The sequence below is a fragment of the Leucopleurus acutus genome, assembly GCF_964270905.1.
Source record: "Leucopleurus acutus genome assembly, chromosome: 4".
Taxonomy (NCBI): domain Eukaryota; kingdom Metazoa; phylum Chordata; class Mammalia; order Artiodactyla; family Delphinidae; genus Leucopleurus; species Leucopleurus acutus.
Genome location: NC_139146.1, coordinates 25718363 through 25730669, shown reverse-complemented (window position 1 = coordinate 25730669; position 12307 = coordinate 25718363). Strand labels below are relative to the sequence as shown.

General features: G+C 35.8%; 1 protein-coding gene across 1 annotated transcript in view; it reads right to left on the bottom strand.

The window, feature by feature from the left end:
• The window catches only part of LOC309961292 (bifunctional heparan sulfate N-deacetylase/N-sulfotransferase 4), a gene marked incomplete at both ends in the record, with an annotated part of 246085 nt that overhangs the window by 20480 nt on the left and 213298 nt on the right, over nt 1-12307 (bottom strand). The window contains one exon of the mRNA XM_082838393.1: nt 5345-5519. Coding sequence (XP_082694519.1) covers nt 5345-5519 — 175 coding nt within the window. The remainder of the gene's footprint in view (nt 1-5344; nt 5520-12307) is intronic.

Sequence of the window (12307 nt, the reverse complement as noted above, 5' to 3'; positions counted from 1 at the left end):
AAGAGTAACTAAAAATAATTAATTGACTTTAGAATGAAAAACAAGGTGAAAAGTGCACACTATATTGAAGCCTAGGCATTGGCATATTGTTTATATAGAGTATAAGCCTTCCATATATATCAAGTAGCATTCAGATAAGCCTGTGGTTGTCTTCATGTCTAAAACGTTTAGGTGTAAGACAAGAGACAGAGTACAAGGATTTTCTCCATGGGTCTGATTATAAGTGAAAAGATGTCAGGGACCAGACAGATCAAGCCTGATGAAAAGAGATTTTGATTGGCAGGAGTAGGCTTACATATTACTGTGCTCTTGTTTCATTACAGCCACTCCTGAGGGTTCTGACAATTCCCCAATATCCCTATGTGGCAGGTGCTGTGGGTACAGAGAAGGCAGATGTTTATTCATGCTTGCTCAGGTGTCATATTTTGTTGATGTTGCCCAAGGCACTTTGCTTTTACCCTCCCAAGGGTTTCCACCTAACTCTGCTAATTCCTAAATACCAATTCACTACTGCTTTTCAGTACCAAATTCTCTGAATCTTTCACATCCTACCATCATTGGTCAAGCTCAAGAGCCCCACACAAATCAATACAATTTTATAAGGATTTATTAAGATCCTTCCCAGAACAATAACCTGCAATAGATTCTAGAGATAAAAAGCTATAGGTAAGACAAAATTGCTGTCTTCAAAGAAATCAAAATCTGGTATGGAAAACAACAGATTAACAGATTGTGATAAAGTCATATATTTGACTAGAGATATAAGTTATTTGCTGTGATAGCCAGACCAATAAGTGATTAGTTCTGAATGAAAGACGAAGGGATCTTTTTTAATGATTGATGATTTTGAGCTAAAGTGTAGTGAGAAAGATTTTAATAAGCAGAAAAAAATAAATGTGGAAACTAAGAGAACTTTAAAGTAAATTTGAGTGAAGATGAATGAGGTGTGTGGGAATGGATGAATTGATTTTGCAAGATATCTAAAAGTGAACTTAAAGAAAATTTACTACAGGATAAGGATGGAAGTATATTAGAGCCTGATAGAATTATGTAATAGCAGCCCTTATATATGTTGGAAATAAAAATTGCTAAGAAAGTAAAGATGATTAAGTGGTAAATGGTTAAAGTATAACTAGTGAGTGGTAGGTTGGTAGAAATAATAATACTTTTGAAGCCTTCTTATAATTGCATACTTATTGACCTTATTTGTAAATGCATTATGCTACATACATAGAGACTACATAGTACATTTAATTAATACAAGGTGTAGAAACAGGGTAACTTGAGTGAAGAAATATAAACATACTATGTGCACGTTAATACAGTAATGCGAACATTTCTACTTTGCACAGTGATAATATGGAATTGTACTTAATCTGCTCTATACTGACTTATACCAGTTTAGCACCAACTTTTTTTTTATATTTAAGCAACTAAAAAGATTAGCGTAAAAATATGACCAGAAGTCACACAGAATTGGAAAAAATAGCACTATAGGTCCTCTGTGAGGCCCATTATAAAAATGTGGGGTAGAAATTATAGTGGCAGGTGACATTTGTAGGACTTTCTGAATTATACCTGCTGAGCTTCAAATTTATGGTACTTACTGAATACAGGACTGGGTAATAATGCAACGTAAGTAATAGTTTGCATTATTTTGAAATGTACAGCAGGATGGGGACCCTACTCTTAGCAATATAGCAATAAAAAGTATTATCAGAAAAAATTATTCATTTCAAATGTGTATGTTCAAAGAATTTACTTGAAGAAGCAGGCATAGATTCTCTCTTTTTTTTTAAAAAAAAGTTGAATCCATGTGGGGAAAAAAAAGAGATTCATATAATCTGCTCTAAGTAGTGACCATTTTTTCTGCCAGGAAAATGTGCAACATTTTTCCCCAAGTGTTCGCATTCAAAATGTTTCACTAAGGCTTAATAACTCAATATTTTTGGCACGATTGAAAAAAATAAGTTTATCTTGCTTTGCAATGTGAATTTTGTTATAGTGAGAAAGACACATTTTTGTATATTAGGGAGTCATTGACTCATGGATTCTAACAATAATTTCTGCATTTTGCTCCCAAAACAAGTGTTCCACTTGAATTCCTAACCACTGGCAATCTCAGTTTGCAGTATCACGTTTTCCTGTCCATCATTATTTGTTCTTAGCGATATATGTTTATTGAAGAAATTTTGAAAAGTCAAGAAAAAGAATAAAGAAAAAAGAAAAATTACTTGTTATTTTACAATGCTATTAAATTTTTTCTTTTAATCTACTTTATTTTGACATTAATGTATGCACTCATATCATTGGGATTTTAGTACATATAGATTGTTACCACCTTAAATTCAAGGTCATCAGCTTTAATTAGGCTTTCATTGCAATGGGCAATTTTACATTTCTCTGGTCAACTTTACCTCACCCCTGTAGCAAGATTTCATACCCCCTTTTTTCTCTCCTCAAACTACTGCCTCCCAAATTTTCCCCCTCTTTTCATTAGATTAACTTGTTCTCAACTTTTTAAAGGAAAAAGAGACCATCATAGTCACTTTAATTTCTCTATCCCAGACCTTCAAATTTACCAGCAAGTACATTTATACCCTTTTCTATCCCTTAAGTTTCAATGCAGGGGTTCTTAATAACTCCCGCTGATAGAATTCAGAGGATCTATGAACTTGAATCTTCAAAAAAATGTCTCTTTATTTTTAGTAACTTCTAAATAAAATTTGGTATGTACTGTACTTGTGATCTTACCACCAATAAAAATCAGTTCTTTTTAATCACATTACAGGTCTTTTAGATATATCAAATGTTTATACTCACCGCTATTTCAAAATTACAGTAGTATTAGCCCCATCATTAGATATTTCCATTTAATGATTTAGTAAATATTTGTTACTGATTTTAAATTACTTTTAATTTAAAATCAGTAAATTTAAATTTGTTTTTAAACAAATTTGATTTTAAATTTGTTACTGATTTTAATTACTTTTCTATATTGTTGTTTCCTTTGTAATACTATGTATTTTAATGCTTTAAAAATATATTTCTGAAATGGGGAACATGGACTCCACCCTACTGCCGGAAGGGTCCCAGCATAAGAAAAGTGAAGAACTCTGGAAATGGAGTGCTTCCCTCCCATCTAAGCTATTTCCTGTAGCCACCGTTCCAGATCTCTCAGGATCCTCCCAGGGCTGATTCCCCATTTTCCCTTGGGGGACCTTTAACATCCTTCTTCCTTTGAAAACTTTTCATTATTATTCAAATCACCACCACTATAAACACATCTTCCTTGATCCACTGTGTCTTGTTTGCTAAAAGTTTCACTTCCCTCCATGTCTTTCAACTGAATGAAAACGGTTTAGGCCTTATTTTGCCTAATTGTCTAATTTCTTAGCAGCTGTTTGACATTGCTGTCACCTCCTTCATTTGGTAGTACTCCTTTCTTGGTATCTGCTGGAATTTTTTATTACTCCTCTGGCTGTTTTCTCTCTGGCTGCTTCATTCTGTTCTCTACTTTTCTTCTCTGAACCTTCTCCTTAGGCGATTTCACCATTTCTGTGGCTTTTTGCCTCTGATTCACAAATTTCTGTCTCCTGCTCAGACCCTTCCCCACAGTGCCAGCCACCTTTATTGCTGCTTTTGGTGTGACAGTGATGCCATAACCTCATGATTTCCATCTGTGTCACATCTTTAGCCTTCCCCCACCCCTGCACAACACCTGTATCCTTTTTCAGTGCTTCTTTTTCACGGGAATATATGGTTATCATCCAGTTGCCCAGACTGGAAATTTGATTTATCTTTGACACTGTTTTCTCACCAGGCTCTGTTGATTTTAATCCCTATCTCTTGACACTTTATCCTTCATTCCATTTCTACTTACTATCTTTGTCCTTGCTACTGCCATTTCACAGCAGGACTATTGCAATAGCCTCTACTTGACTTCTCTGAGTGGTTACTTCTTCCACTCCAATCCATTCTTCAAATAGCAGATAGTATCATGTTTTCTAAAAGGAATTCTGGTAGTTACACACTGGTTTAACATTTTAAAAAGGCTTTCGATGGCTCAAGGAATGGTGGCCACTTGGTTCTCCCACTTGGCTTCTAGCCCCCATCTGCCTCTCAGACTCATCTCCCACAGGTCTCCACCTCGGGTTTTGCTCTCTAACCACATGAACCCTTTCTTTTAGTTCTTTAGCTGTGCTGTGGTTCTTTGCACCCAGGGGACTACACATACTTTCCCTCTGCCCCACTCTCCCTCTACCCTCACTCAGTTAAACCTACTCGTCCATCAGTTTTAAGTCTAAAGTTGACTTCTCTAAGAGAGTGCTCTCATAGCACCTCCCATACTTCCTCACAGAGCATTCAAAATTTCTAATTATATACCTTTTTGCTTATTTGATTAATATCTATCCACACATTAGAATGAACACTATGTTTTAATTATCATTCTATGGATTAAAACCATCATGAAATGCTGAAGAATACTCCATTTTGGTGTGACACAATTCTATATTGTTGGATATTTACTTTTCCTTTTGTTATTATGATTAGTACCTCGATGAATAAAAAAGGGATACATACTTTTAATCCTTTTGAGGTTTTCTTATGATTGATTCCAGAAGAGGAATCACAGCACAAAAGTACCTTTACAAACCTTTTGATAACTGTCATCAAATTAGTTTTCAGAAAATATCTCCATGTATATCCTTCTATTGGAAAGTTCTAGTACTTTTATCAACACATCCTTGTCAACAGAGAGAACAAGCATGACAATTTTTGCCAAGATGATATTTTAAAAAGTACCATTTTGATTTATATTTTGTTGATCCCTAATTTTTCATGTAAATTATTGTGCGGTTGGATTTGTGTGTGTGTATGTAAATTGTTTATCTATGCCTTTTGCTTGTCTGCTCATTTTTTTACTCAAATATTTATTTAGTTAGTTACTTTTACCAGTTTGCAGGAACTTTTTGTTTTTTTTTTTTTTACAAATTAAGGGAACTAAGCCATTTAACATGTATTGCTAAAGATGCTCTACTTAGATAGTAATTTTAATTTTGTTAATTGTGACTGACCAACATTTTACATGTTTATATGGTTCAATCTATTAATTCCTTGATGTGTGATTTTCTTCTGTTATGTTTATGCTTGAAACTCCTTGCCCAAATTGATATCAATTAGATCTTATCAATAGTTCTTATTTCTCATAATTTTTTTTGTTTGTTTAGCTCTTTTAACATTTGACTGTTCAATACATCTGGACTTTACTTTGTTAATTCACCATTGCTTACATTCAAGCTATGACCAAATGCTTTTAATGGTATTTTTCACTGCTTCATACCTGGTACCAAGAGTATGCCCTGTCTGAGGGGTCAATGAGGATGGTGATGATCTTGGCTTTGGGGACCAGAGATGCAGCTCGTTTGGGAGCTTCTTCTGAATGGAAGTAATTAGCACTCTTTTCAAATAGAAAGTCACTTGTAATGTTGGATGGAGTAGGGAAAAATTCCATATACCTGAAGGCAGAGAAAGACAATTAATTAATTTGAGGTCTAATTGATTTTCTGCCATACTATGGATAAGAAATAATTTAAATATTTGACATCCATTTATATCAATTTCTAATTTTTGGTGTTATAATAGTCAAAATAGAGACTATTGTATACACTTTGAATGTAAAAACAATCCCAGGTAATATTGTTCTAATGGACTAGTTAGGGCAGGGGAAAGAGTGAGATGAAATAGGTAGGTTGTTAAAGAACAGGGAAAATCCTTTACATTTGGGTTGATGTTCTGTGCTATCGAAAACCAAACCCAGAAAAATTAGGTTTACCCTTGGCAAACAGCAAATTACACCATATTGCCTAGTAAATATTTTAACTTACTTCATATCTTTACTAAGAATTTTTCAGACTCTGGGAGGGCTCAGGCCAAGGAGTACTTCCCAGAACTTTTGCTGCCAGTGTCCTTGTCCCCGCAGTGAGCCACAGCCACCCCTGCCTCTGCAGGAGACCCTCCAACACTAGCAGCCATGTGGCTGACAGGGTCCTAGTGCTCCGACTGAGTGTCAGGACTGAGCCACTGAGGTGGGAGAGCCGAGTTCAGGACATTGGTCCACCAGAGACCTCCCGGCCCCACGTAATATCAAACAGTGAAAACTTTCCCAGAGATCTCCATCTCAACCCTAAGACCCAGCTCCACTCAACGACCAGCAAGCTCCAGAGCTGGACACTCTATGCCAAACAACTAGCAAGACAGGAACACAACCCCACCCATTAGCAGAGAAGCTGCCTAAAATCATAATAAGTTCACAGACACACCAGGTGCATCTGAAAACACATCACCGGACGTGGTCCTCCCCACTAGAAAGACAAGATCCAGCCTCATCCACAAGAACACAGGCACTAGTCCCCTCCACCAGGAAGCCTACACAAACCACTGAACCAACCTTACCAACTGGGGGAAGACACCAAAAACAACAGGAACTATGAACATGGAGCCTGCAAAAAGGAGACCCCAAACACAGAAAGTTAAGCAAAATGAGGAGACAGAGAAACACACAGTAGATGAAGGAGCAAGGTAAAAACCCACCAGACCAAACAAATGAAGAGGGAATAGAGAGTATATCTGAAAAAGAATTCAGAGTAATGATAGTAAAGATATCCAAATCTTGGAAATAAATGGAATGGAGAAAATACAAGAAACGTTTAGAAGGAACTAGAAGAAATAAAGAGCAAACAAACAATGATGAACAACACAATAAATGAAATTGAAAATTCTCCATAAGGAATAAATAGCAGAATAACTGAGGCAGAAGAAATTATAAGTGACCTGGAAGATAAAATAGTTGAAATAACTACCACAGAGAAGAATAAAGAAAAAAGAATGAAAAGGATTGAGGACAGTCTCAGAGACTTCTGGAACAACATTAAACACACCAACATTCGAATTATAGGGGTCTCAGAAGAAGAAGAGAAAAAAAAAGGGACTGAGAAAATATTTGAAGAGATTATAGTTGAAAACTTCCCTAATATGGGAAAGGAAATAGTCAAGTCCAGGAAGCAGAGAGTCCCATACAGGATAAATCCAAGGAGAAACACACCAAGACACATATTAGACAAACTATCAAAAATTAAATGCAAAGAAAAAGTATTAAAAGCCACAGTGAAAAGCAACAAATAACCAAAAAAGTAATCCCCATAAGGTTAACAGCTGATCTTTCAGCAGAAACTCTGCAAGCCAGAAGGGAGTGGCAGGACATATTTAAAGTGATGAAAGGGAAAACGTACAATCAAGATTACTCTACCCAGCAAGGATCTCAATCAGACTTGATGGAAAAATTAAAACCTTTACAGACAAAAAAAAGTTAAGAGAATTCAGCACCACCAAACCAGCTTTACAACAAATGCCGAAGGAACTTCTCTAGGCAGGAAACACAAGAGAAGGAAAAGACCTACAATAACAGACCCTAAACAATTAAGAAAATGGTAATAGGTACATACATACCGATAACTACCTTAAAAGTGAATGGATTAAGTGCTCCAACCAAAAGACACAGACTGGCTAAATGGATACAAAAACAAGACCGGTATATATGCTGTCTACAGTAGACCCACTTCAGATCTAGGGACAAATACAGACAGAAAGTGAGGGGATGGAAAAAGATATTCCATGCCAACAGAAATCAAAAGAAAGCTGGAGTAGCAATTCTCATATCAGACAAAATAGACTTTAAGATAAAAACTATTACAAGAGACAAAGAAGGACACTACATAATGATCAAGAGATCAATCCAAGAAGAATATATAATAATTGTAAATATTTATGCACCCAACATAGGAGCACCTCAATACATAAGGCAAATGCCAACAGCCATAAAAGGTGAAATCGACAGTAACACAATAAATGTAGGGGACTTTTAACACCTCACTTTCACCAATGGACAGATCATCCCAAATGAAAATAAATGAGGAAACACAAGCTTTTAAATGATACATTAAACAAGATGGACTTAATTGATATTCATAGGACATTCCATCCCCAAACACTTTCTTCTCGAGTGCACATAGAACATTCTCCAGGATAGATCATATCCTGGGTCACAAGAAAATTGAAATCGTATCAGGTATCTTTTCCCACCACAACGTTATGAGAATAGATATCAATTACAGGAAGAAATCTGCAAAAAATACAAACACATGGAGGCTAAACAATACACTACTAAATAACCAAGAGATCACTGAAGAAATCAAAGAGGAAATCAAAAAAATACCTAGAAACAAATGACAATGAAAACACAACAACTCAAAACCTATGGTATGCAGCAAAAGCAGGTCTAAGAGGGAAGTTTATAGCAGTACAATCCATTTCAGGAAACAGGAAACATCTCAAATAAACAACCTAACCTTACATCTAAAGCAATTAGAGAAAGAAGAACAAAAAAACCCAAAGTTAGCAGAAGGAAAGAAAGCATAAATATCAGATCAGAAATAAATGAAAAAGAAATGAAGGAAATGATAGCAAAGATCAATAAAACTAAAAGCTGGTTCTTTGAGATGATAAACAAAATTGATAAACCATTAGCCAGACTCGTCAAGAAAAAAAGTGAGAAGATTCAACTCAATAGAATTAGAAATGAAAAAGGAAAAGTAACAACTTACACTCCAGAAATACAAAGGATCATGAGAGATTACTACAAGCAACTATATACCAATAAAATGGACAACCGCGAAGAAATGGACAAATTCTTAGAAAAACACAACCTTCTGAAACTGAACCAGGAAGAAATAGAAAATATAAACAGACCGATCATAAGCACTGAAATTGAAACTGTGATTAAAAATCTTCCAGCAGACAAAAGTCTAGGACCAGATGGCTTCACAGTGAATTCTATCAAACATTTAGAGAAGAGCTAACACCTGTCTTTCTCAAACTCTTCCAAAATATAGCAGAGGGAGGAACACTCCCAAACTCATTCTACAAGGCCACCATCACCCTGATACCAAAAGCAGACAAAGATGTCAGAAAAAAAGAAAACTACAGGCCAATATCACTGATGAACATAGATGTAAAACTCCTCAACAAAATACTAGCAAACAGAATCCAACAACACATTAAAAGGATCATACACCATGATCAAGTGGGATTTATCCCAGGAATGGAAGGATTCTTCAATACACGCAAAGCAATCAATGTCATAAACCATATTAACAAATTGAAGGAGAAAAACCATATGATCATCTCAATAGATGCAGAGAAAGCTTTCAAAATATTCAACACCTATTTATGATAAAAAACTCTCCAGAAAGGAGGCATTCAGGAAACTTACCTCAACATAATCAAGGCAACATATGACAAACCCACTGCCAACATCATTCTCAATGGTGAAAAACTGAAACCATTTCCATTAAGATCAGGAACAAGACAAGGTTGCCCACTCTCACCACTATTATGCAACATAGTTTTGGAAATTGTAGCCACAGCAATCAGAGATGAGAAAGAAATAAAAGGAATCCAAATCAGAAAAGAAGTAAAACTGTCACTGTTTGAAGATGACATGATACTATGTATATAGAATCCTAAAGAGGCTATCAGAAAACTACTAGAGCTAATCAATGAATTTGGTAAAGTAGCAGGATACAAAATTAATGCACAGAAACCTCTTGCATTCCTATACACTAATGATGAAAAATCTGAAAGAGAAATTAAGGAAACACTCCCATTTACCATTGCAACAAATAGAATAAAATACCTAGGAATAAACCTACCCAAGGAGAAAAGCACCTATAAGCAGCAGACTGTAAGACACTGATGAAAGAAATTAAAGATGATACAAACAGATGGAGAAATATACCATGTTCTTGGATTGGAAGAATCAACATTGTGAAAATGAGTCTACTACCCAAAGCAATCTACAGATTCATGCAATCCCTATCAAACTACCAATGGCATCCTTCACAGAATTAGAACAAAAAATTTCATAATTTGTATGGAAACACAAAAGATCCTGAAAGCCAAAGCAATCTTGAGAAAGAAAAATAGAGTTGGAGTAATCAGGCTCCCCGACTTCAAACTATACCACAAAGATGCAGTAATCAAGACAGTATGGTACTGGCACAAAAACCAAAATATAGATCAATGGAACAGGATAGGAAGCCCTGAGATAAACCCACGCACATATGGTCACCTTATTTCTAATAAAGGAGGCAAGAATATACAACAGAGAAAAGACAGCCTCTTCAATACGTGGTGCTGGGAAAACTGGACAGCTACATGTAAAAGAATGAAATTAGAACACTCCCTAACACCATACACAAAAATAAACTCAAAATGGATTGAAGACCTAAATGTAAGGCCAGAAACTATCAAACTCTTAGAGGAAAACATAGGCAGAACACTCTATGACATAAATCACAGCAAGATCCTTTTTGACCCACCTCCTAGAGGAACAGAAATAAAAACAAAAATAAACAAATGGGACCTAGTGAAACTTAAAAGCTTTTTCAGAGCAAAGGAAACCATAAACAAGATGAAAAGACAACCCTCAGAATGGGAGAAAACATTTGCAAACAAAGCAACTGACAAAGGATTAATCTCCAAAATATACAAGCAGGTCATGCAGCTCAATATCAAAAAAAAAACAACCCAGTCCATAAATGGGCAGACGACCTAAACAGACATTTCTCCAAAGAAGATATACATATTGCCAACAAACACATGAAAGGATGCTCAACATCACTAATCATTAGAGAAATGCAAATCGAAATTACAATGAGGGGCTTCCCTGGTGGCGCGGTGGTTGAAAGTCTGCCTGCCGATGCAGGGGACACGGGTTCGTGCCCTGGTCCAGGAAGATCCCACATGCCACGGAGTGGCTGGGCCCGTGAGCCATGTCCGCTGAGCCTGCACGTCCGGAGCCTGTGCCCCGCAACGGGAGAGGCCACAACAGTGAGAGGCCCGCGTACCGCAAAAAAAAAAAAAAGTTACATGCACCCCAATGTCCATAGCATGTTATTTACAATTGCCGAGATATGGAAGCAACCTATATGTCCATCAACAGATGAATGAATAAAGAAGATGTGGTATGAATATGCAATGTAATATTATTCAGCTGTAAAAAAGAACAAAGTTTTGCCATTTGCAGCAACATAGATGGACCTGGAGGGCATTATGCTAAGTGAAATAAGTCAGAAAATGACAAATACTGTATGATACACTTACATGTGGAATCTAAAAAATACAACAAAGTAATGAATATAACAAAAAAGAAGCAGACTTACAGATATGGAGAAGAAACTAGTGGTTACTAGTGGCAGGGGGAGAGAGGCAATATAGGGGTGGGAAAGTGGGAGGTACAAACTATTGTGTGTAAGATAGGCTCAAGGATGTATTGTACAACACAGGGAATATAGTCAATATTTCGTAATAACCATAAAAGGAAAGCAACCTTTAAAAATTGTATAAATTTTTTAATAGGGAAACTATACAAAATAAATTATTTCTAACTTGAAAAAAAACCCAGAATTTTTCAAGTACCTCACAGGATAGACTGCTAAACTATTTACACCTTTGTGGAAAATTTATATAACAGTTTCCTTTCACAGTTGGTCTCTCAAAATATATGCTTCCCTGTGTCATCCATACTAGATGTAATTAAGGAATTATTCTTATCTTGATTTGTATATATTAAACTTTTATGATATGTTTAAAATTCCTGAGAATAAAATGTGTTCTCTCAAAAAAAAATAGCAAATTTATGTTTGCAAACTTGAATGCAAAATTCTTAAATTGAGATTAAAGTGCACAAAAGAGGAAAATCTCAGAACAGCTATAAAATACTAAACTGATTAGGGCATAGTTGCTTTCCTCCTTTTTAACTTCTGCGTGATTTGTAGTATGTGTAGCAATGTGAACACATTATAGTCTATCCAGAGTAATTAAGGAGATATTTCCTGCCAGTTGATTCTGTGGTGCCTCGGCAGGTTCACTCTTCCATATGCTGTGGGAACATTCCTCTGTGTGTAGATTATGGAATCAATATGTTCAGAAGTTAATTCAGTGCAAGGCGTTAATTATGTGTGTAACCCTCTTTACAGCTCATCACTTCTCTAACCCTCAAATGTTCTAGAAATAAATAATAAGAGCAATGAAGAATTCATATAAGACACTTATTTTCCTCTTTGGCGTTTGTTATTATATTTCCCAAATGTGAAGTGGTGAAAAGTGTCATCTATATTCCTGCTTAACAATTTGTGTTCCATTTGAGCTCACAGATAAAATTGCTGCTCTGCTTTCAGTAACTTGC